The sequence below is a fragment of the Amblyraja radiata genome, chromosome 4 (genome assembly GCF_010909765.2).
Source record: "Amblyraja radiata isolate CabotCenter1 chromosome 4, sAmbRad1.1.pri, whole genome shotgun sequence".
NCBI lineage: Eukaryota > Metazoa > Chordata > Chondrichthyes > Rajiformes > Rajidae > Amblyraja > Amblyraja radiata.
Window position 1 is genome coordinate 91073790 of NC_045959.1, and position 26904 is coordinate 91100693.

Consider the following 26904-nt stretch of genomic DNA (forward strand, 5'->3'; position numbering starts at 1 on the left):
GCAGCCGAGAAAATCTTCTGGCAATCACGCATCCTCCGCAGGTCACCAGGTTCGGTGAACATAAGGAGTACATCATTGGCATACGCCGAAAGAACCACCTCCACCCCCGGGCCAGGTAGGGCCAGGCCTGTCAACCTCCGAAGAAGAAGACACAGGAACGGCTCCACACAGACCGAGTACAACTGACCTGACATGGGGCACCCCTGATGGACCCCCCTCCCAAAATGAAAGGGAGCCAACAACGCACCATTAACCTTCACAAGGCACTCCACTGCAGCATACAAGAGGCGGACCCGGGCCACAAAATGCGGTCCAAATCCAAACGCTTGCAACGTCCTGAAAAGGTATTCATGCTCTACCCTATCAAAAGCCTTCTCCTGATCAAGAGACAGAAAAGCAGCTGACTGACCAGTACCCTGTGCTAGATGAATCAGGTCCCTAACCAGGTGGATGTTATCTTGGATGGACCGGCCAGGGACTGTGTAGGACTGGTCATGGTGAATCAATTGAGACAGCATGGAGCCCAGGCGATTTGCCATCGCCCGTGCAAAAACTTTATACTCTGTGCATAGGAGAGAGACCGGGCGCCAGTTTTTCAACAAGCGGAGTTCCCCCTTCTTGGGCAGCAGGACAACAACTGCTCTACGCCACGAGAGGGGCATCTCCCCGGTCGCCAGGCTTTCCCCCAGAACCAACATGTAATCACCCCCCAGGATACCCCAGAAGGCTCTTACAAACTCTACCGTCAGCCCATCCAGCCCGGGGGACTTACCCCTCCTGAGCTGATGCAATGCACGAGTCAACTCCTCCAAAGATAAAGGGACATCAAGAAGATAGGCCACCTCCTTATCTACAATCGGTAGACCCTCCCACAGGTCCTGCTGAGCTTCCCCGCTGAATCCACCTGCGGAGAACAGGGATCCATAAAAGGACCTGACTAAGGCACTAATCCTCTCTGGATCCGTGACAGAGGAGCCATCATCTGCGAGCAGCTCTACGAGCTGCTTGCGGGCTCCCCGCCCCTTCTCCAGAGAGAAAAAGAAAGGCGAAGCTCGATCCAGATCGTGCAGCATCTGGACCCGCGCCCTCACGTAAGCGCCTCGGGACCGCTCAAGTTGCAGGTTCCTCAAGGCTTCCTTCTTCTCCTGAAACACACCCCATTCGTAAGAGTCACCTCCAACCTGACCCAGGCGAGATTCTGCGTCCATCAGCTCCCTCTCAAGCCTCTCGACCGCTGAGTCCCGCCGCCCGGTCGACCCCCACGTGTATTCCTTACAAAAAAGACGGATGTGAGCTTTCCCCACATCCCACCACTGCCTTAGGGAAGAGAAGCACCTCTGCCTCTCTCTCCACCTCACCCGAAACCGACTGAATGACTCCCGGAAACACCGATCCTCCAGCAGCCGGTTATTAAAGTGCCAGTACGCAGACCAGGCCCGAGCGCGCGCTGGATTAAAATCCACACGCACCACACAGTGGTCCGAGCATGGCACCAGCTGCATTGAGGCCGCTGAGACACGGGAAACAAACGCTCGGGAGATATATATTCGATCAATGCGGGAACCACCGCCCTCAGACCTCCGCGAAAAAGCCGTGGAATCTGGGTTGAGGTCCCGCCACGCATCAACCAACTCAAAAGAATCAATCAACCCTCTCAGCTTCTTCGCTACAGCAGGGGCACACTGAGTACCAGAACGATCCTCTCTCTCTCTCTCTCTCTCTCTCTCTCTCTCTCTCTCTCTCTCTCTCTCTCTCTCTCTCTCTCTCTCTCTCTCTCTCTCTCTCTCTCTCTCTCTCTCTCAGTTAATGTCGATTAGTGTGTGCGTACATATGTGCATGTTGGTCATTCACCGTCTCTCAGGTTATGGCATGCTGTTACGTATTGCGCACCAAGATGTGCCGTATTTCCTTCGCCAAGGATTATTCTTAGTTTTGATGTATCATCTAGTTCTTTAAAATCAGGGGTTGCCACACTGAGTATGTCAAAGTATGCTTTCCTTGTTTTGTCAAATTTATTGCATTTTAGGAGGACGTGCACCTCTGTTTCAACCTCATCTGTCAAACAGTGGCCGCATATTCTGTTTTCTCTTGGTTGCCAGAATCTCTTCTGTCTTCCTTTTTCAACTGCCAAATAGTGGTCACTTAACCTGTATTTGGTGAGGGTCTGTCTCTGCTTTATGTCTCTAACAGTTGAGAGATAGTCTGCCAATTTATAATCTCTTTTTAGGGAACGGTAACATTCTAATCTGCTTTGGGTTTTGGTTTCTTTATCCCAATGTTCCAAGTACGTTTCTTTACATTGTTTGATAATTTGGTTCACTCTAACTGGTGATTGGGCGTCAGTATTGATCTGGGGCCGGTCAGGGTTTAACTAGATAGGGTTTAACTGAATAGGGGTAGTTAGTCTCAGTACCAACTGACACAGGGAACTCTTTTCTGGGTTCCCCTCTTGTGTTTGAAGGGCTTTAAACTGGAGGGTATCTGGAGGGCTAGATTTAAGGTGATTCCAAAAATTTAGTGCTCTTTTCTGGATATTTATTATCAGTGGGTATCTGCCTAGTTCCACCCTACATGCGTTTGTTTGTGTTTTCCTTTGGATACGGAGGGTGTTCCGACAAAATTCCGCATGCAGGGCCTCTGTTGTATGTTTTTCCCATTTACTATAACTATGGTGACTGAGCGGACCCCATACTTCACTACCATAAAGCGCAATAGGCTGGATTACACTGTCAAATATTTTAAGTCAGATTTTAATTGGGATTTGGATGTTGTAGAATCTTTTTTTTATTGCATACAGAGCTCTTTGAGCTTTCTCTTTTAGTGCATTCACTGCCATATTGAAGTTCCCTGATGCTGAAATAGTTAGACCAAGGTAAGTATAGCTCATAGTGTGTTCGATAACAGTACCATTGAGAGTAAATTTGTATTTATCTTCCTGGCATCTGGGTCTTTTCTGAAAAATCATGATGTTGGTTTTCTTTAGATTTACTGCCTGTGCCCAATTTTGGCAGTACTCATCAAGTAGGTCCAACTGTTGCTGCAGTCCCTGTTCTGTGGGGGACAGCAGAACCAAGTCATCTGCTTAAAACAGGGATTTTACCTCTCCGTCCAGAAGACAGAGGCCCGGCGCTGTGTTCTGGTCCAACTTTACTGCCAAATCGTTGATATATACATTAAACAGTGCCGGGCTCAGATTGCAGCCTTGCCGGACGCCTCTTCTCTGGGCGAAGAGATCAGTGCGTTTGTCCCCAATTTTAACGCCACATTTATTATTCAGATACATTGATTTGATAAGGTCATATACCTTTCCTCCTATACCACAGCCGAGGAGTTTGTAATAGAGCCCTTCATGCCAAATAGAGTCAAATATTTTCTCAAAGTCAATAAAACAAGCAAATATTTTCCCATTTTTCGTTTGGTATACATGTTTTTCAATGAGGGTGTGGAGGGTATAAATGTGGTCAGTGGTATGGTGTTTTGGAAGGAAGCCGATTTGGTTTTTACAGAGAATGTTGTGTTTGCTAAGGAAATCCTGCATTCTGTTGTTTATGATACTGCAGAATAACTTCCCTAGGCAGCTACTGACACAGATGCCACGATAATTATTTGGGTCTAATTTATTTCCACTCTTATAAATGGGTGAAATAAGCCCTTGGCACCAAATATCAGGGAAATAACCTGATCGTAGTATGATGTTGAACAGCCTAAGCACTATGTCCTGCATCTCCGGAGTGCTGTACTTGAGCATTTCATTTTAGATGCTGTCTGGCCCACAGGCTTTCTTTGAGTGGAGAGATTTTATTTTTATGGTCAGTTCTTCCAAGGTAATTGGGGAATCAAGAGGGTTTTGATAATCTTTAATTACTGTTTCTAGTGTTTGGAGTTTTTCTTTGATATGGGAATAATTTGAGTTTATTTTATTTATTGGGATTTTTGAAGTGTGCTCTCCAGATATCACCATCTTGAATTGGTAGTGTTTGTAGTTTTGTTGTGCTCAGGTTATTCCACATATCCCAAAATTGGTTTTTATTTATGGAATTTTCAATTTCTTCAAGTCTCTTGTGTGTGTAGTTTTGTCTTTTCCTAATCGTGTGTTTATACCTTTTAAGAGTTTCATTAATTAAAGATTATCAAAACCCTCTTGATTCCCCAATTACCTTGGAAGAACTGACCATAAAAATAAAATCTCTCCACTCAAAGAAAGCCTGTGGTCCAGACAGCATCTAAAATGAAATGCTCAAGTACAGCACTCCGGAGATGCAGGACATAGTGCTTAGGCTGTTCAACATCATACTACGATCAGGTTATTTCCCTGATATTTGGTGCCAAGGGCTTATTTCACCCATTTATAAGAGTGGAAACAAATTAGACCCAAATAATTATCGTGGCATCTGTGTCAGTAGCTGCCTAGGGAAGTTATTCTGCAGTATTATAAGTTTTATTTGTGAGATCGGGTGAGTTCAGGGCCATGATGAATTTATCTCCACTATCTGAAACCCATTTGTAAGTCTGATTTAGTTTATACAGCTTACTGGGTTCCTTTTTTACGACTTTAGTTTGAACAGGAAATTTTAGGTACACGTTGATTTGACTATGGTCTGAAAGAGGGGACTGCTGCCTAACAGTGAATGCACTGATAGTGCAGGGGTCTATGTCAGTAATTGCGTAGTCTACCACGCCAGACCCAAGAGCTGAGGAATATGTAAACCTTCCCAGCGAGTCCCCTCTGAGCCTACCATTAACTATGTAAAGGCCCAAGGCTCGACAGAGATGCACTACCTCTCTACCACTTTTATTTATTTCACAGTCAAGGTTGTTTCGGTTAATGATAGTTGGTGTGACATACAAGGGGGCTTGACCGAACACATGGTTGTTGCCCTGTGGGTCTATGGAATCGGGTTCACATCCGGTCCTTGCATTCAGGCCTCCACATAGTAGCACATTTCCCTGGGCTTGGAAATGATTGATTTCCCTGTGGAGAGTTTCAAATATATCCTCTTCAAAATATGGCGATTCTGTTGGGGGTATGTAGGCGGCACATAGATATATATCTTTTCCAATTATCCCAATTTTTTAATCTAGTTTCAACCATATATGTGATTTCCCCTGTTTTATTGATGTAATGTGACTGTCTAGTTCTTCTTTGTACCACACCAAGACCCCCCAGAGGTTCTGCCCTTATGTATATCAGTAGTTTTTACTGAGGGCACCATGACTTCATGGTACCCTGAGGGGCAGTGAATGAACGTATCCTTTCGATATCATGTTTCTGTTAATATCATTATATCAGTGTCTTCTATAGACTTTAGGAACTCAGGGTTCCCAGTACCGAAGGTTGAAGAGTAGAGACCCTGGATATTCCAGCAGCCTATATGGAATGAACTCATTTATTTTGTGTTTATATTCTCTTTTTTAGTTTAAATAAAACCTATTTTGTGGGACAGGTGCAAAAACACTATTTTTTTCTATAGTTGGGGAATGTTAGGTACAGTTTTGAATGCCATGGTAAGGCAGACTCATACTGCCACCTAGTAATAATAACTATATTAATAATCAATATCAACAGTATTAATATTAATATCAACAATATTCCGTGATGGAGTACATCTAAACAGACAGGGGGTGAGGGTCTTCGCAAAGAACCTCAAATATACTGCCCTGGGACGTAACCTTCCCACCCCAGGGAATTCTTTGCTGGCCTTTTCTGCCATCCTCGTTATTGCCCCAGCAGTACGATGGCGTAAGGTGTGCAGGTCATTCGTGCCTGTATGGATCACGAGGTGTTGAGGGCTCCCGATGGTGTCTTTGCTCAGGACCCTCATTGCCTGGTCTGTGGTGCTGCACCTTTTGACTAATACCTGGCGACCTGGGAACAACCTCTGGGGGTCCAGAAACTTCCCGTTGGAATCAGTCAATAGGACCACCTTGGGGTTTTGCTCTTCAGACTGGGCGGCAGGAAGTTGGGTGAGGCTAGGGTGAGGGTTGCCTGTTGACTGTGTACCTGGGGCAAGCTGTGTAGCAGAAGGGGTGTCCACTAATGGTGCATTGGTGGGCTGAGTGCAGCTCAGGGAGGTCGGAGCAGGCATGGGAAAGCGAGCAGCAGCTGGGCTCTGTGTTTTCATGTGTCTTTTTTTGGACTTCTGGGTGAATGTCCCTGACATTGTGGAGCTGCTTGACAAATTATTTTTCCTGTTTATTCATGTCCTCCTTTATTTTGGATATTTGGGCACGGAGTGCACCGTTTTCTTGTTTCAGCTCCTCCAGGGTTCTCTTCATCTCAGAGGTGGTGTTATCATTTTTCGTCCTCAGCTGCTTGAAGTCCTCTTTCAGCTGGTAGAGTTGCCTGGCCTGCGCTTGTTTAAGCTCCGTGAACTCGAGTTCTAGATTAGCCAGGTTCTCTCTCAGCTGGCGGTCTGAATTGTGAGGTGTAGGAGGGGTAGAGATGGCCATGGCAGCAATTGTCTCTAGTGGACTGTCATCTTCATAGTTATCCTCATAGTTATCCTGGTGGTTATCGGTCCTTTTTTTCATTTACCTTCTCTTTTAGGAGTGGGAAGACCTCTTCAAAAGAGTCCACGTTTTCTGAGTTTCCCTGTATCATGATCTTGCCTTTTTGATAGTAGGAAATTGTAAGGAGGGGATCGTCTGTATCCAGGCTTTGGTCTTTGCATACTTTTAGTCTGCCCCCACGTCCAATCCCCTTCCTGTGGACATGTGGGTATTTTTCAATTAGAGTGTCTCTCCATGGATTGATGTAGTTGGTGAAGAATATTAGGTAACTCTTCTTCCTATGCCCTTGATGTTGGGCATAATCAGCGTAAAGGACCTCTGGGTTTTCCCGGATGGTTTTCTCCTTATGTCTTTCTTTCGCATTTATGCTCTTGCATTTAGGCGGGTATACTATCCCCCAGCTCTTTGTTCTGCATGCTATGCTGCTCTGATATGTCTGCAGCATTTAACTGTTTATTTGTTTATTTACTTACAATTTCCTACAGACATACACACAATTTAATTCACACAAACATCTATCACAGTGAACCCACTGTGATGGAAGGCAAAGTCTTTTCTCTCCCCTGTTCTCCATTTCTCTCCCAATGTCCAAGCCCCAGGCGGGCGATGATAAGTCCCACGGCAATTTTAGGCCGTACCGGGCGATTTACGGCCCCACTCCCGGTCTAAAAGTCACAATGTTGGAGCCCCCGGCGGGCGCTGTAATGTCCCACGGCCATGAAGCCGCGCCGGGCGATGTACGGCCCCGCTCCGGGTTGTTCCAACCCCGCGACACGGGCTGGAGAAGTCGCGTTGCGGGGGCTCCGGGAAGTGGTCTCTCCACCCGGACCCGCGAGCTCCCGATGTCCCAGTCCACCGGACCTGCGGCTGCGTTGCTGGAGCCTCCGAGCCCCAGGAGTCGAGTCGCAGCAGCGAGTCACCACCGCTCCCCACGCTCTGAGGCCGACCAGCCCCACGATGGTGAGTAGTCCACAGTTCCGCAGTCTCCCGAGCCCCCGGGTCGTTCAGGTTGGAGGCCGCTCCATGGTGCTAGGCCCCAATGACAACGGAGACCCGACCGGGAAAAGGTCGGGTCTCCCGGACAGGGAAGAGATTTTAAACAGTTTCCCCTCCCCCCCCCCCCCCCCACCCCCACATATACACAGTTAAAAACCAGTTTTAAAAAACACCAACAATACTTTAACTAAACAATTAAGAAAAAAAAAAGAAATTAGGGCCGCTGCAACGGGTGAGGGTCGCGTCGCCAACTCCTCTCTCCTCTCTCATCTCTCTCGAAGCTCCCATTCTAGGGTCGAGATCGATCTCACTCTCGCGCTCTTTCTCTTTTTTCTTTTCTATCTTTTCTCTGTCTTTCTCTTTTCTCTTTCCTCTCTTTCGTTCTCTTTTCTTTCTCTTTCTTCTTCTTTCACTTCTCTTTATCTCTCTCTCTTTTTTCTTTCTCTTTCTCTTTCTCTCTCTCTCTCTCCCAGAGTAATTTAGCGGGACGGACAGCATCTCCGGAGAGATCGAATGGGCCTTCTCTCCAGAGATACTGCCTGTCCCACTGAGTTTATCCAGCATGTTGTGTCTATCTTTGGTTTAAACTAGCATCTGCAGTTCCTTCCTACTTATTATGTATACACACGTGCAGTTTTCTATCTTCTTGTAACTCTTGTCTGCAGCTTTTCCGCTTGCACTTTGACTTCAGTACTGAAGTTGCTATTGAATGGCAGAATATCATCTTAACCTTGCTGCTTGCCACACACACAGTTTCTATTAAAAATTATGGAAGAGGAACCCTTGCTAACGTTCCCCTTCCTGGCACAGTGGTAGTAATGCTAATTATAGTGCAGCAGATGCTTACCTGATTCTACTATCAGCAAGATCAGGGCTGAATTGTTGGTTTATCTAGAGAGCATCCAGGCTTCTTTCACAGATCTATGGCATGAAAATGCATGACATGAAAGCATTTTCCACACAATGTGTTTGCATTCTTGGCTGTACCTACCAGGAAAGGTGTCAAGCAGAGACTAGAAGCTACCCCATAGGGCAAAAAAGAGAAAGAGAATCAGAGTGCGAATCGAGAGAGTCACTGTTGCATATCTTCTAACAGATGGATTAACTGTGATGTTCACAGCGGCTTGGCAGGAGATCATCAATCCACAGGCTAAGAATTGACGATGCCCAGTTGAAAAGAGTGAGAGAAAGAGAAAATTTAAAATATGAATTAAATGGTAACACAGTCAACAACACTCCTCCTTGGGGATTTGTAATAAAAACTTAAAAATAAATATGCACATCTAAATATCTCTCAATTTATTGCAGTTAATGGATCGATGACATTACTGAAGCAAAGAGGGGAGGGTGTACAGCTGAGTGCAGTGAGAAAGGACTGCAGTTTGTTTAACTTTATGCCTTTATGTTTAGAGAAAGTTCTGACTTATTCAGCAACATTGACTGAGTTACTTTCTTGTTGACAAGTTTCATGTGTTTTGGTATTTTGTTAAGAAATATTCAATTTCTGCTGACAATATAAAAGCACATAACTGTGGACATTGTACTGCACCTGCAAAAAATTGCATTTAACTCACATTATTGTGCGCAGTTTTGGCCGCCCATTACAAGAAGGATATGGAAGTTTTGGATAGTATGCAGAAGAGTTTTACCTGAATGATGCCTGGATTAGAAGGTATTAGTTACAAGGAGAGCGTGGATAAACTTAGATGGTTTTCTCTGGAGCGTCAGAGGATGAGGGGTACCCTGATATACAATTATGAGAGGTGTAGATAGGTGAAACCTGTTTCCCAAGATGGAAATGTCAAAGACTAGAGGCCATAGCTTTAAGATGAGTGGGAGAAATTTAAAGAAGATGTGCAGGGCAAGTTTTTTGTACACAGAGTGATGAGTTCCTGGAATGCACTGCCAGAGGTGGTGGTGGAAACATTTTTAGGGAAATGTGGAATTAGAATCCAAACTGCATAAGGTGTTGTGGTTTGTTTCCGATGAAGGGGATGAACAACTTGTTATACAGATGAGATTAGTCGCCAAATATATGCAAAGTAAAAGGAAAGTGACCAAATTCTACAATTTGTGTGCTTCTATGTCAGCTGAGTGACTATTTTTAAAAATCATTTTATCTTCATCCTCTTTTTGGGAAATTTGGTCAATTTGAATTGAATCAATGGTAAAATGAGATTTCCCAGTGCAGTCTAAGAATTGCTCTAGCCTGATAGAGCTTCTGTCACTGGCATGTCCATAGATCCCCAATAAGATGATATTACAATGTATATTATTTATAATTATATACATTAGTCTATAAATACATAATGTTTGTGAAGTGATTTGTTCAGTAGCCACTAGTTTATAGGTTGACTAACATAGGAAGCTGTATTAAACAAGTAGTTCAACGTAGAAAAATTACTTGGACATGTCTTCGGGCGGACCCCGATGAGCATTCAGGTGGATCCCCAGTCCACTCAACTCAAAGGCCTGTGCAGCGTTCTTGAGGCCGAAGGACATCCACAGGAACTCGAACAACCCGAACGGGGTGATAATTGCCGTCTTGGGGATATCCTCCGGTCGCACGGGGATCTGGTGATATCCCTGGACTCGGTCGATCTTGGAGAAGAACCAGATGGGCTGAGAAGTCCTCTATGTGTGGAATAGGGTAACGGTCAGCGGTCGTGGCCTCGTTAAGGCGGCGAAACTCCCAGCACGGCCTCCAGCTGCTGGACACCTTCGGCACCATGTGCAGCATGGAGGCCCATGGGCTGTTGGAGCGTCGAACGATGCCCATGGCCTCCATACTCAGAAACACCGCCTTTGCTATGAGGAGCTTGTCAGGAGTGAGCCTGCGGGCGTTGAGCAGTGGACACGGTGTCAGAATATGGTGTATGACACCGTACCTCAGGCTGGCCAAGCTGAACTTGGGGGTGACGATGTCCGGAAACTCAGCCAGTACCAGGGTGTAGACATTGTCCACCGTCGCTACTGGGTTAATGACCGGCGCTGTGCGCGCAGTGGAGCGCAAGGAGATCTTCTCAAAAGTTGATGCGTGGCCGATACATTGGTCCCTCATGTCCACAAGAAGCGACTGCACCCGTAAGAAATCTGCGCCCAGCAGCGGCTGGTCTACGTCCGCGACGATGATTGGCCAGGTGAAATGGCACGCGCCGAAAATGACAGGAACCGTGGAGACGCCATATGTGTGGATTGAACTGCCATTCGCAACAGTTAATGGGGGCTCCTTTTACTAGCACGAAGGTCGAGTCAAGATGGGGGCAATACGCTGACCTCCGCCCAGGGGTCTACCAAGAACCTGTGCCCCATGCGCCAGTCCCAGACATACAGTCGATGGATCCTGCCAGCCACCGCGGTGACTATCGGCGGCTGGTGCTGCCATTCCCTGGAAACGAACATGACTGGTGGTATTGGCGGGATGCTGAACCCCAGCACTGGTGGTAAAAACACCACATCCTTCTCCTTGGATCTCCTGGGTCCTGCTCAGCCATCCTCCTCTCCTGTGCCACTTGTCTGGTCTGTGGCTCATCCATCCACCGCTCCTGTGTCACTTGCCTGGTCTGTGGCTCTTGTGGGCGTGGCCCCCTTGAGGTCCTCTTGTGGGCGTGGTCCTCTTGTGGGCGCGGTCCTCTTGTGGGCGTGGTCCTGGGTTGCTGGGCCAGCCTGTTCGTTGAATCAGTCCAGTCCAGCGATTCCGGGGGCTCCGGCGGTTCCAAGTATTCCAACACACCCACCTGCTGCTGGTCGGAAAGCCACAGTTCATCAGTGCGGGCCGCTAGCCGGATGGGTTCTTCAAATCTCTCCCCCGCGAGCTGCCGGCGGATATCTCGCGGCAACTGCTGCAGGTAAGTAAATTCAAAGAGCGGGCAGGGCAGGTGGTCACCCATGAGCATTAGCATCTCGCTCATGAGGGCCGAGGGCATCTGGTCGCCGAGCCCGCCCATGTTGAGGATCTGACAGGCGCTCTGCATACGGCTCAGCCGTAGATCCGCAGCAGCAGATCCTTGAGGCCTGTGTACTTACCTGCCGCCGGCGGGTTATCCAGGTAAGGAATGACCCGACCGGCCGTCTGCTGGTCAAGGACGCTTAACACATGGTGATTGCAGGTCTCATCGGCTGTAACACCGCGGATGTAAAACTCGGCCTGTCGAAACCAAACCCCCGGCTGCAAAGTCCAAAATGTAGGTCATTTTAGTGAGACCGCGTTGAGCCTCGTAGGCGGCAGTACCAGAATGCATTTTTTTTTCAAATTTCCCTTCCAGAATTACATTCCTGAGCGTCGGGGTCACCAGTGTAGCGGGGACTCGCAGGAGTCCAGACAAAAACTAGTCGAACACGAGTTGTGTGCACTAGACGTGTATATTCTCTCCAATACAGCTCCCTGCTCCCACAAGGTCATGGGCGTTGCCCGGCCTTGAATACCAACTCAGGTACCGACCCCGTGACTAGCGCCTCCCACACCAAGACGCCGCCCACTAGAGCCAATGGTTCGTTGTGCCCTTGGGCTGCCACCTGGTGCCGCCACACTTTTGCCTTCTCAACCTTCTCCAATTTTACTTCCTTGCAATAGATGTTTGGGATTGCCTAATTCCAATCAATTTCCATCTGCAAATCATGCTGTATCAGCAAGGCTGGCATAATCAAAGTCTAATCTCATCCCGATTGCTCTCACTTCTCCCTGCTCCCATCAAACTAGAGAGGGGAGAAGTTTGAAAATTGATACTTCTACATTCAGGAACACTTCCTTCCCAGTTGTTATCGGGCAACTGAACGGTCCTCTCATCAGCTCGAGTGCGGGACTGCACTCCAATGAGAGACCTCCCATCTACCTCATTGGAGTACTTTGAAGTATTTGTAGACGACTTGCGGGTCATTATTCTGACCAGCCCCAGTATATTGATGTGATCACAAACAAAGCTCATGAATGCTTCTAATCCTCTTCATGTCATTTAATATTCTATCAAATGTTTAGATATGATTGGTGGAAGGCATACAGACTAGTTGGATCATGGCCTGGTTCAATAATTTGAAGGCCCAAGAATAAAGGAGGCTCTAGAAGGAAGTGGACATTGTCTGGTCCATCACTGGTACTGACCTCCCCACCATCGAAGGAACCTACAGGAAGCACTGCCTTAAGAAGCCAGCTAATATCATCAAAGATCCATACCACCCTGGCTACACCCTCATTTTGCTGCTACTATCAGGAGGAAGTTACAGGAGCCTGAGAACCATTACCTCTAGGTTCAAGAACAGTTTCTTTCATTGAACATCAAGTTCTTGAACTACGCTGTACAATCTTCTCTCAGCATTGAACCACTGTGGACTTTGTATATGTACTGTGTATTTCGGCTTGCACCATCATGGACCAGTTACCTAGTATAATCGATAATTTAGTTTGGTTTAGTTTAGAGATATAGGATGGGTACAGTGCCTTCGGCCCACCAAGTCCGCGCCAACCAACGATCACCCACTCATGAGCCCGGGTCTCTGGTGCTTTAAAGCTGCAGCTCTACCATGTCAGCACTTATTGTACACGTATACATATCAACAGCAGTATGTTATTTTTCCTCTTTTGGGATTCCTAAACTTGCTGTCTGATCTGTGTCCAGTTTAAAAGTCAGGTCATTGATCTGGGATTTTATCACAGTTTTTCTGTCCACAAGGGTTACCAGATCCACCTAATATTTTTCTCGTATTATCTGTGTTTGCTCCTGATTTCTAGCATCTGCTGTTTTGTACATTCCTATATGTTCAACAGCTCTCCATCCTTCCTGTAGAATTCTAGAAAGAGTCTTTGCTAAAGCGATACATGCCATTTTCTATAATTTTGGAATATTTCAAATATCACCATCTGGCTGGTGTTATGCCTGTGCCGTATGCCTCCTCTGCTCCCCTTCCTTTTCAGCATTTCCTTCACAGCTGCCTGGTTCAAACTCCTATTTCCATTAACACCAACACCCCCTCTTCACAGCAGCCTCTCATCCAGCCACGAGATGCACCAATTCTTCTTTTACCTCCTCCCCACCCATGCCGCACCACACACCATCCAGAGAACCAAACGGTCCCTATGCACTTGTACTTCTTGCTCTTCTAATCTAATGTAAAATGCAGATTGTCTGACTGCTTTATAGAATGCTAGGTAGACACAAAATGCTGGTGCAACTCAGCAGGACAGGCAGCATCTCTGGAGGGAAGGATTGGGTGATGTTTTGGGTCAAGACCCTTCTTCGGACTACATTCTAGAATGCATGGCTCCACAGAGAGATCCATCAGTTTCCAGCTGCCTTTCACTTCATACACCATCCCAACAAATCCCAATCTGTCCAAGAAACAACATCTCAATGGTTCAGTGTTGTTCTGTTTGTCACATATGCAACCGCACAGTGAAATTTATTTTGCAAATATTACACATGCCCGCGTCACCATTATTCAAAATCCAAAGTCCGATCGGCCCGCACACTCGACGTACTGGAGTAGTACCCGCGAACCAGCGTCCCTCACCTCCTCTCATCCGGCCATCTTTGTTTCCCGGGGTCGCCTCCTGCGGCCGACCTCGAAGGCGCTGGAGGCATTACCCCAGTTCACCCTCCTACTTGCCTACCTGCCTTTGCTTCCAGAGCCCGCCGGCCGACATGCCTTCGGGCAGACCCCGACGAGCATTCAGGGGGATCCCTAGTCCACTCAACTAAAGAACCTTTTGGCAAAGTCTAGCCTTCCAGGTGGGCACCCACTGACCAATGTGGCGTCCGGGCTGGCACGGCGGCCGTGGCACCTCGGGAAGGTCTCCTCTGCCTGGCTCCTCGAGTTCTATCCCTTGGACATCCCTACTCAAGATTCAAAACTCAACCTCAGCCCACCTTTCATCTAGCTTAATATTGAAATTAACAGTTTTAAGTTGTGAAAATTCAATTTTGTATTTGAACTGGTAAGTTCGGGTGCAAAGGAACAACTTGCTAGGTATGGTATTTCGATTCAAGTTGATGATCTTTCATGGTGAAGGATGTGGTCTTCAATCATGGTCATCATCGCTGTTTCTTCCTTCACAGATGCTGCCTGACCTGCTGAACATTTCTATCATTTTCTGCTTCGATTTTAGATTTCTTGTTTTCTGCAGTATTTTGCCATTAAATCCGCGGCCAATTCTATTCACGACTCCCAATCTTGCTTCAGTAGATATTTAGCTCTAAACCCTGCATTTTATTCTGTTATTCCAGTGCCTCCGGTTTTTTTTATCCTCATATTTGAACCTTCCCCTCTGTTGCATTCTTCATTTGCCCAAATTCCGTTTTTTTTTTCTGAATCTCATTTCCAATGCACTCCTTCCCCTTGCTTTGTCTCCTCACTGGTAACTCTTGGTTTGCCTTCTGTGCCTCTAAATATCCCTGCCCACTTTTTTACAAGATTTTCCTTAAAAAACATTTAATTGATTAAGCTTATGATTAACTTTCTTTAGGATGGCATTGGATTTTCACTCAGGGTTTGTTTCTCTATAATAATACATAGATGGTAGGATTAATGGACAGAGAATAAAGCAAAGAATAATGGTAACAAAGGCAGAATTGGTTTTATCTTACATGTGGAAATTAAGGCTACAATTTCCAACAATTATGCCAATGATTATGAGCCGAGGTAGAATTGAGTCCAAGGCCACAGTGCGGATGATGATTACAAAAAGGAAAAAAATATATATGAAAGAGCCCAAGAACCCAAACAATGGTGGGTGATAGGAGAGCAATATGAACATATAACATAGAACAGTACAGCACAGGAATGGGCCCTTTGGCCGACAAAGTTTGGGTCGAACATGATGTCAAGTTAACTTGATCTCATCTGCCTGTACTTGATCCACATCCTTCTGAAGGTGGCAAAGCAATTGAGATAGTATATGCGTTTTTTTTGGAGCAAGAAGTGAATGAGAAATATTGAAGAGAAGGTCGGATCTCTACAAAGAGCTTGTGGCGTATCATGTTTTCCAGATAACTGATAGTTCTCCCTAAATATTAAAAAAAAAAAAACAGAGCAGCATAATGGTACAGCAGTAAAGTTGCTGCCTAACAGCACCAGAGACCCGGATTTGATTGTGACGATGGGTGCTGTTTGTACGGAGTTTGCACGTTCCCCCTGAGACCGCGTGGGTTTTCTCCGGGTGCTCCGGTTTCCTCCCACATTCCAAAGACGTGCAGGTTTTAGATTAATTGGTTTCTGTAAATTATCCATAGTGTGTAGGATAGACCAGTGCATGAGTGATCACAGGTGACTGCAGACTCGGTAGGTTGAGGTTTAAGGGCCTGTTTCAACGCTATATCTCTAAACTAAACTAAACAGTTTGATGAATAAGTAACCAGAATCACATTGTGCTGCAATTTTGTACTGTCATTCTTTTCTGCTTTTACTTAATACTTGATTATTTTATTTTGCAGGTGATTCATTCACCAATCCACCCTTCATTCATGACAACACGGTTTACAGTAGGATATTTCAGATCATGTATAGAAATGAAGAAATCGTGGTGAACAGTCCCAGTCTGTTCAGGGTGCACCTCTTGTTGGATGGAGAAAGGGTGAGTTATTTTTATTGAAAACTACACTCTTGAAGACATTGTAAAGGGAAAGATGGATAATTGTATAGTTTGTAGAAGAGAGTGGTCCTTAAAAGAAACACAATCAGTATTGGTGTGTGGCAGCAATATGGTTTCTCAAAGCACAAATATCTTCCTAAAAGCAGGTTGCAGAAGTTACCTAATAATATTCAAAATAAAAAAAACAGTAAATGCTAGAAACACTCAGGCGGTCAGGAAGCATATCTATAAAGATAAACAAAGTTAACATTTCACATCCAAGACCCTGAGATTGTTCTGGCAAAGTGTTTTGGACCTGAAACATTAATTTGTTCTATGTCCACAAATATTGCCTGACATGCTGAGTGTTTCTCCGACATTGTAAATGAAAGAAACATAAATGTGTGGTATCTGCATGTGCTGCCTCAATCTTTAATGCTCTATGTATTTCACACCTTATTTGGTGACTCTCACAGTACTCAGTTCATGTAAAAGCAAAGATCGGTGTGGACAGGTGACATGAGCTCATGCCTCTCAGCAGCAGTTGTCTGCATCAATGATCAGTGGTAAGACACGGTGGGGGTGGGATGGGGCGAAGTTGGACATGATGTGAGAATAACCATCCAAACCGAAAGCATTGATTCAATGATTCAATTATACTTTATTGTCACATGTATCTAGGTACAGTGAAATGCTTTGTTTTGCATGCAACCCGGTAAAATCATACAGCAGACCTCACCTAAGCAGTACACAACAGAGTTGCACGTTTTTAGTGGTGACAATGTTGCAAAAAGTTAATTGAAAATCATTGCTCCTCCCTTCCCTGTGCTTTTCCTCATCTCCGTGAGAACCTTAATTCCCAGTACTTTGGCTGCCATGGAAACTGCTCCTTTAAGTCTCTGACTTGCTTCCCATGGAGCTGAGCAGCAAAAATGTGGCAGCCTTGACGTCTGCAGGAATGTGCCACCATGATGAAACAAGGAACTGCAGAAAAAAAAAGGGACACAAAGTGCTGGAGTAACTCAAAGGGTCAGGCAGCATTTCGGGAGAACATGGGTATTTTCGGTCGGGGCCGTTCTTCTGACTATGAACTGTGCAGGTCCTGCTCTAACACTGGGATCAGCACGGAAACATGCCTACCAATCTTCAACCATAAGTTTTCCCAAATCTTTTTTTTATGTGTCCTCTGACTGGCCATTGCTTAAAGCAGTAACCATTTGCACATGAATGTAAATGAAACACATGCACAAAATAGAATTGACAATTAAAACTTACCGGTAAAACAGCAGACCGTCCAGCCAAATCCTAAATGAATTAAGTGCTGCCAATCTAATATATTTTTGTTAGATCAGCTTAAACCAATGTAGATGCAACAGGATTCTTGATATTTTAATCTGTGGTTGTAGGTTCAATCTTTATCTAATTATTAGAAATTGACAAGACCAAAGTATGATATTGAACAGAGAGCTCAGAGTATGAAAAACCCCACCAAAATCACAGAGCAAGGTGCAAATGATACATTGGATTCACCTGTATCTTGAATGTAAACTGGGGCACATTAGTTTGCAGCTAATATGTTTGTTTACTTACAGTATGGTTTGACAAATGTAATGTAAACAAGAGAAAACATACTTTTTAGCTGATTTAGCTGATAAAATGTGGCCACTCAAAATTAAATTCACATGGGTACAAATGTTGGAACAACCTTAGGGAAATGGCAGGAAGCACTAAAGTGAAACTCATACAGAATCTGTGAGCAAATAATGGATAATGCTGTTCCAATTCTCTTTTTTTCATTGGTAAAATGGATGAGAAATGAAGGGTGATGGGATAAGATGGATAAAAGGGATTAAGGTGGATGATTAGCCGTGATCTTGATGGATCATGGAGTAGCTCAGTCATTCTGCCAGTGCAGAAAAGGAATTGCAACAGCATTATTTGTTGTTTGCTTCAGATTTTGCTTGTGTATCTTGTGCCCTTCGCTTTCATCACGACTATTATATCACCCCTGTCTTTAAAGCTGCTCTTACATTGGCAGGTACAAGCTTCTGTATAATTCAGATCAACTCATGTTTCTTCAGTTCCAATGTGCTATTACATGAGGTGGACACAAGAATGCTGCATACTTTGCTCCTGCCCAAGTCAAGTTTATTCGTCACATACACATACGAGATGTGCAGTGAAATGAAAAGTGGCAATGCTCGCGGACTTTGTGCAAAAAGACAAACAAACAAACAACCAAACAAACTACAGAGAGAATGGAACAGAATCACACATTATTTTACATATTAAATATTGTGGGCAGAAGGAAAAAGGGGAAAAAACAGCATTAAAAAAAAAAACTGTAGAGTGGTACAGTAAAAGTTAGTCCCTGGTGAGATAGGAGTTTACAGTCCTAATGGCCTCTGGGAAGAAACTCCTTCTCAACCTCTCCGTTCTCACAGCATGGCAACGGAGGCGTTTGCCTGACCGTAGCAGCTGGAACAGTCCGTTGCAGGGGTGGAAGGGGTCTCCCATGATTTTATTGGCTCTGGAGTTGCACCTCCTGATGTATAGTTCCTACAGGGGGGCGAGTGAAGTTCCCATAGTGCGTTCGGCCGAACGAACTACTCTCTGCAGAGCCTTCTTGTCCTGGGCAGAGCAATTCCCAAACCAGATGGTAATATTTCCGGACAAGATGCTTTCCACAGCCGCTGAGTAGTAGCACTGGAGGATCCTCAGAGACACTCTGAATTTCCTCAATTGCCTGAGGTGGTAAAGGCGCTGCCTTGCCTTACTCACGAGTGCTGAGGCGTGTGATGTCCATGTCATATCCTCAGAGATATGGACTCCCAGATATTTAAAACAGCTCACCCTATCCACAGTATCCCCATTTATCCTCATTGGTGTGTACATCCTCGGATGATGTGCCCTCCTAAAGTCCACGATCAGCTTAGTTTTTTTGATGTTCAAGAGGAGGCTGTTGTCCTGACACCAGAGTGCCAAATCAGCCACCTCCTCCCAGTAGGCCTTCTCATCGTTGTCTGAGATCAGGCCCACCACCACAGTGTCATCAGCAAACTTGATTATTGAGTTGGAGCTGAACCTAGCCACACAGTCATGTGTGTACAGGGAGTACAGTAGGGGGCTGAGGACGCAACCCTGGGGCGATCCTGTGCTCAGGGTGAGGGACTTCGATGTATTCCCTCCCATCTTGACTACCTGGGGCCTGGCGGTGAGGAGGTCCAGGGCACAGGCACACAGGGGGATGTTGAGCCCTAATTCCAGTAGCTTCTCGGCCAGTCTGGTGGGGACTATCGTGTTGAAGGCTGAACTGAAGTCTATGAACAGCATCCTCACGTAGTCCCCCTTCTGGCTGTCAAGATGAGAGAGAGCGGTGTGCAAAACCTGGGAGACCGCATCGTCCGTGGATCTGTTCGGACGGTATGCGAACTGCAACGGGTCCATGTTGCGAGGGAGGAAGGCGCAGATGTGTTTCTTCACCAGCCTCTCAAAGCATTTCATGACTACCGAGGTAAGGGCCACCGGACGGTAGTCATCCAGACAGGCTGGGGAGGCATTTTTTGGTACCGGTACAATGATCGGTTTTTTGAAGCAGGCAGGGACCACGGACTCTTTACCCCCTCTTGTTTCTGCATCCCAATGTAGATTCTATAAACCTTTCAATGCAAAGCATTGGAAGTTCATTGCCAGGCACTTCTGCATCAACTGCTATGTAATAAGAAATGTACATGCGCATGTATAAAACAAATTTTAATATTTCGATGATTGAATCATTTTTCTAAAATAACTTTTAATGAAATTCTGTATTATTTTTAAATGTTATTTTGACAGCTTCACAGAAATTGTTGCCGCAATATATTTACATTGAGATCGCTAAAATACAACAAAATAAAACGGTTTGATAATCTGCCAGATTGTGTTTGCGCATTCTGCCTCCTCAGGCAAATTAACAAAGGTCGGGTTGCAACAGTTCCATTTTTAAGTGCTAGGTGGTTTCATGTGATCTCTTCCTGTGCCTCCTCCTCACCCCAGCGTCCCTTCCATCCTGTGGAGAAATCCATCTGGTTGGCCTCCGACTTCAGATGTGAATCAATTCATATGTGATTTGCGATGTAAAAATCAAACTAAAAACACTGATACATGCAAGCAGTTAGATATATGATCACAAACTCTGGGGAAATCTACCGCAGCTGAGTGGAGTGTTTGCAGTCAAGGAGAAATATCTGAGGGATCTTTCATTGTAAAACAAAGTGCTATTTAGGGAATCATATATCCTGTTGATGCAGCAAGGGAGTTGTTAAAAGAGTTAATCAGACTAGGTCGCCAATGGAAATATCAATTACAGTGGCCACAACACAAAAGGCATCTATTTAAAACAAGTCCTTCCCATGTGTTGCTTTTCAGTTCTCCACAAATGGAAACATCTGCCATTTTTCTTGCAGCCTTCTTTCTTCCTGTTTTTTTTTGATCTGATGATTCCTGTTGTGGCTGGAAATGGATGAGATGATATTTTGATTTTGGTAATGACCATTGTTTGTTAGAGACCCATCCAAAATGTGAAAATTTGTTGAATCTCTTCCTGGCAAAAAATATCTTGCCTTCTCCTCATTTCTGTTCCCATAGAAAGATTAACAGCTGCCACGTTTGAGATTGTTAAACCTCTCTTTCCTGTGCGCTTCCCTACATCACTCACCAGTGTATTTCTGAATGAAATTTCTTTACAAAATCGACATAGTTAGATGTGGATTTTATCCCAGCTCGGTTTATCTGACCTCCAGATGATTTAGGTTGTAGGGGTTTATTGAACGACCTTAAATCTGTGTAAAGATGATCCTAAACATAAAAACAAGTGGGCCAAGTGGGCTGAGGAATGGTTGATTGAATACAGAGAAATTTGAAGTGTGGATTTTTGGGAAGTCTAACAGGGGCAGGACCTACACAGTGAATTGTAGGCCTCTGAGAAGTGTTGTAGAGCATAGGGATCTAGGAGTGCAGGTGCATGATTCCTTGAAGGACGAGTCGCAGGTAGATGAAGTGGTCAAAAATGCTTTTGGCACATTGGCCTTCATCAGTCAGAGCATTGGGTATAGAAGTTTGGAGGTCATGTTGCAGTTGTATAAGACTTCGGTGAGACCACATTTAGAATATTATGTTCAGTTCTGGGCACCATGTTATAGGAAAGATATTGTCAAGCTTCAGGGCTACCAACTCTCATGCTTTGAGCGTGACACTCACGCAATTCAGCCAATTCTCACGCCCTCACGCTGAAGACAGAATTGTCACGCTGTCTTCAGTCCCTGCACAGCAAAGATCCTATAGCGGAGCTATAAGATCTTTGCTGCACAGTTTGTCTCTTTGCGACACACGACTGCGATCTGCACGGATTGGGGAAGAGCGTCGGTCCCGGGCAGCGGGTGTCAGCGCTTTTGTGCGCCGTCTGCGAGCGCTGCGCTTCCGGCCACCGCTGCAGCCTCGCTCCCTCCCTCCCTCCTGCCCTTCAACTCACACGGCAGCGCCAGCGCCGCCAATCCACGCTACACCGTGCCCGCCAGACTCCCCATTGGGCGGCCGGGGAAAGAGAGGGAGGGGAGAAAGAGAGAGAGAGAAAGAAAAAAAGGGAGGGATGGAGGCAAAGAGAGACAGGGGAGGGAATGTAGTAAGGGGATGAAGGAAGGGAAGGAGAAAGGGGAGAAAGAGGAAGCGTGAGGAAAAAGAGGGAGGGTGAGGAAAGAGAGGGAGGGGAGGAAAGAGAGGGAGGGGGAGGGAAGAGGGAGGGATTGGGGGAGGAAAGAGGGAGGAGGGAGGAAGGAGTGGAAAGAGTGAGGGAGGGGGAGGAAGGAGGGGGGGAAGGAAAGGTGTGTGTGTGTCTGTTTCCCTGTGTGTGTCTCCTTGTATGTGTGTGTGTGTGTCTCCCTGTGTGTGTGTGCGTGTCTCTGTGTGTCTTCCTGTGTGTGTGTGTGTCTCCCCGTGTGTGTGTGTATCCCTGTGTGTGTGTGTATCCCTGTGTGTGTGTGTGTCTGTGTCTCCCTGTGTGTGTGTGTGTGTGTGTGTGTGTGTATCCCTGTGTGTGTGTGTGTGTCTCCCCGTGTGTGTGTCTGTGTCTCCCTGTGTGTGTGTGTGTATATCCCTGTGTGTGTGTGTGTGTCTCCCCGTGTGTGTGTCTGTCTGTCTTTCTGTGTGTGTGTGTGTGTGTGTGTGTGTGTATCTGTCTCCCTGTGTGTGTGTGTGTGTGTGTCTGTCTCCCTGTGTGTGTGTCTGTCTCCCTGTGTGTGTGTGTGTCTGTCTCCCTGTGTGTGTGTGTGTGTGTCTCCCTGTGTGTGTGTGTCTGTCTCCCTGTGTGTGTGTGTGTGTGTCTGTCTCCCTGTGTGTGTGTGTGTGTCTTCCTTTGTGTATGTGTCTTCCTGTGCATCTGTTGTCACATCCTGGCCTTAGACAGGGCTGCCAACTCTCACGCTTTGAGCGTGAGAGTCACGCATTTCAGCCAATTCTCACGCTGATGACAGAATTCTCACGCTGTCTTCAGTCCCTGCACAGTTTGTCTTTTTTGCGCCATATCACAACGATCTGTGCAGTCTGAGGAAACGCGGCAGTTGGCGGCTGTGAGTGACGTCGCATCTCTTCTCTTCTCTTCTTTCTTGGTTGGATGTGCAGCCGCCGACAACATGAAGCAGCCGGAGATAAAACTAACCATGTGAATCGGTTGTAAAACATGGGGAGGACCACAATGAGGCAAAACATCTAGAACAGGTTCGGCAACCAACGGCACACGGGCTGAATCCGGCCCGTAACCCGAAAAAACACGTTTTTGTTTCAATTCGTTTTTGCAGGGTCGGAGCAGGCGAGCCGACCTGAGAACTGCAGCCAGTCCCTGGGACGTGAGCTGATCTGGGAACGGCAGCCAGTCCCTGGGCACGCAGAATGCCAACTTGATCATTATGGACAAATTGGGCCAGCCACATACATGTTGTATAACTCTGACTCTATGAAGATCTGAATGGGCTTAGAATGGCCATTTAAGCAAAATTGCCCCCACTTTCCCCATTTTGCTTCTTGAGATTAATATCCCTTTGCTCTGTTAACAGCGTTAAAGTACTTATGAGGTCGAGTCAGGAAAGGGAACATGTTATTTCTTTTTAGTTTGCTTTAATTTGTTAGTTGATTGTTTGTTGAGTGCCATCATTTCTGAAATGGTCTTAAAGTAACTTAACTGTTATAAAGCAGTAATAAGTGATTTTTGTCCAAACAATTGGAATTTGCATAAAATGTTTGCATTATTAGCAGGACTGCCAACTCTCACGCATTGAGCGTGAGACTCACGCATTTCACAACATTCTCATGCTCTCACGCTGATCACAAAATTTCTCACGCTCAAATATCTGCGGGTGCTGAAAGTTCAAAATAAAGCAAAAATTGTTTTAGAGGTGAGTAAAAACCATGAGGGGAATATCAGGTGAATGCATAGTCTTTTTCCCAGGATATGTGATTCAAGCACTAGAGAGGATTGGTTTAAAGCAGGGCTATCAAACTACCAGCACCAACCCCCCTCCCCCTTCCCCCCTGAGGCACGGCACACACCTCCCACCCTCACCTCCGGCGGCTCTATGTCCGTCGACCGCTCTGTCCACACCCCATGGAGTTTTAACCCCGACCCGGAGCCAAGAGCGGACCGGGAGAGTGGGGGCGTTGGTGCCGCCTCCGGGGCCTACTATGGGAGGGGGTGTTCCCTCCCCCCCTCGGTCGCCACACTCCTTCGCAATTTCTCACTCTCAACTCTCACCCAATGTTGGCAGCCCTGAAGCTTGAAAGGGTTCAGAAAAGATTAACGAGGATGTTGCCAGAACCAGAGGATGTGAGCTAGAGGGAGAGGTTGAATAGACTGGGGTCTCTATTCCTTGGAGCACAGGAGGATGAGGAGTGATTTTATATAGGTGTATAAATTCATGAGAGGAACAGATCGGGTAGATGGACAGAATCTCTTGCCCAGAATAGAGTTGGGGAATCGAGGACCAAATGACATAGGTTCAAGGTGAAGGGGAAAAGATTTAATAGTAAGATTAAACGAGAACTTACCAGTTTGAAGTTTGATCTGTATTTTATGAGGAGTTACGATGAGGGATTACGTGAAGAAGCCCGCCACGACGCATGCGTGTCATTCTTCAAAGCAGCGGTGTGAAATCACAGATAACTGGACTAAACATAGTAAGATTAGAGAAGAGATACCAGTTAAGTATATGATCAAGGGTGGGAGCGGAGGGCACGTAATCCCTCATCGTAACTCCTCATAAAATTGTGTGGCTGGAAAGGCAGCCACCATTTTGCCAATTACTTTTGCTACCAATCTGATGGATGGTTTGCTGATGTCAATGAGGTTATTGCAAGCCTCTATTAAATCTCTAGCCTTTCCCTTAGGCAGAGTCACCGACATGGAACTGAGTCAATGGTGAACCCCAAATAGTCCATAGTAGTGGAAGGCGTTAGTTTAGATTTAACTGGATGGATAATAAATCCCAGTTTTTCAAATAACTGTTTTGTGGCTGTTACAGTTTGTTTGGCCAATTCCAAAGTTTTGCCCACAATGAGTATGTCATCTAAATATGCCATGACCATGTGTTTACGTTTCCGTAGAAACGCTAGGGCTGGTTTCAAAATTTTTGTGAACAGCCTGGGGCTGATGATAACCCATTTGGCAGTGCTTTATACTGCCAGAGTTGTCCCATCCAGTTGAATTTTAAGTAACATCTGTGGTCACCTCGTATAGGCACTGAATAGTAAGCATCTTTTAAATCGATGCTGGCCATGAAGTAACCTTTGGAAATTAATTGTTTAGCAGTAACAAAGGTTTCCATTTTGAAGTGAATATATTGTACAAATGTATTCAATTTTGTCAGATCTATGATGATGCGACAACCACCATCTTTTTTGTTTTTGGTAAATATATTGGACACGAATTCTAATGGTTCGTGTTGAGTTTTCTCAATTACACCTTTTACATAAAGCCGCTCCAGTTCAGCTTGCGCTTTTGATTTTTCTTTATCAGAAAGCACGAACATTCGGTTCGGTATATGTTGAACTGGAGGGCTGTACTTGTGTATAAACTCTATTGTATATCCCTGGATACTGCTTAAGATGTAAGTATCGGTTGTTAACATGCTCCATGCATTCAGAAAAGAGTGTAATCTCCCCCCAACCTCCATGCTCCCTGTATTTTGTAGGGAACCAGACCCACCTACCTCCATAGTTACCAGTGGCAGGTTTACTTCTTTTTGTAGGTTCTTCGCTGCTGTTGTTGCGCTTGTGTCTGGATTTTCGGTTTGGTTGGCGTTGGAGGTCCCCGCATCTTCCAAGAAGGCCGGCCTGGGCTATGGCCTAAAAAAGACATGTTTTGAGTACCGGGCCTTCGAGCTTTCACCAGTTCTGTTGGTGGGTGCGTAGGGGTGCTGTCTTTGGCTGTAGTGGGTTTTTGTTGGAGTCCCTTTTAGTAGTCCAGTAGGTTCTCTCATTCCTGCACCCCTTGCACACTTGTCTTTCCTTCTGCGGACCCCTCTTCCAGGTCAGCCCAGAACTGACCCGCAGTGCTCCCCTCTGATGAGGTAGAAGCACTGTGCAGCCCTTCAAGAGGTACTGCTGTGGGTTTATCATAGGGCCCACAGTGACCCGACTCCATCTCCCGGAGTCTGTCACGTTGGAGCAAATGCTCCACACACCGTTCCATCCGGCTCCAGCGCTCTCGGTCGCTGGCCGCCCGCGGTTGTTCAAAGTCGGACTCCTCTGAGTCCACGACCTTGTTTGTTTTTGTGTCTAGCCTTTCCGCCCGGCCGCGTGGATCTGGCCGGTGCGGAGGCGACATCGGGCACAGCTGATCCCACTATCGGTGATCCGAGTGCCGCTGGCTGCTGCTGGCTGCCCGCTGCTCCGCGGTCCTTCCTCACCAGCTTTGTCCTTACTGCCCGGCCGCGGAGTGGATCTGGCCGGTGCGGAGGCGACATCGGGCACATCTGATCCCATTATAGGTGATTCAAGTGCCACTGGCCGCTGCTAGCCCACCAGCTTTGTCGCAGCCCGTTTGTTTCTCCACCTGTAATCAGCATGGGAAAACACAAAAAGACCGCAGCTCTTACCTGCAGGTCCAGGTTTAAATTGTCGCTACGGGGGAACGTCGTTCCACCCCGCCTCCTGCCGTTTTCGACTTGTCAAAAGTCGACGGCCCCATTTGAATAGTCTCCCGCCCGGCCGTGGTGTTCTGGCCGGTGCGGGACCAAAAGTCGGCACAGCTGATCCCTTACAGTGCTTGTGCCTTCAGCTGCTGCTGGCTCCCGCAACTTTGCGGTCCTCCCCAGCCAGCTTCACTCGCAGCACTTGTGGACACAATTTTGTCCAGCTTCCCCCCCCGTGTAAAAACAGCGCGGGGACAAAAACTACCGCAGAGTAAATCACTTACCTGCAGGTCGCGGTTTCAAACTTACCGCTGCGGGGGAACGCTCCACCCCGCCTGTCGTTTCGCAAGCGTGAAAGCGATATGACACGCATGCGTCGTGGCGGGCTTCTTCACGTAGTCACTCACGTGACTCCGAAGTAAAATAGGAATCTGAGGGGTAACCTTTTCACTCAAATGGTGGTGGGTGTATGGACCAAGCTGCCAGAGAAGGTAGTAGAGGCTGGGACTATCCCAACATTTTAGAAACAGCTAGACAGGTTCATGGATAGGACAGGTTTGGAGGGAAATGGACCAAGCGCTGGCAGGTGGGACTAGTGTAGCGGGGACATGTTGGCCAGTGTGAGCAAGTTGGGCCGAAGGGCCTGTTTCCGCACTGTATCACTCTATGACTCTAGGTGCT

At 46.4% G+C, this 26904-nt stretch overlaps 1 protein-coding gene across 1 annotated transcript in view; it reads left to right on the forward strand.

The window, feature by feature from the left end:
* Positions 1 to 26904, forward strand: part of fam135b (family with sequence similarity 135 member B) — a 423599-nt gene that overhangs the window by 213652 nt on the left and 183043 nt on the right. Inside the window, exon 4 of the mRNA XM_033019952.1 lies at positions 15930 to 16069. Within this exon, the coding sequence (XP_032875843.1) occupies positions 15930 to 16069 (140 nt within the window). The remainder of the gene's footprint in view (positions 1 to 15929; positions 16070 to 26904) is intronic.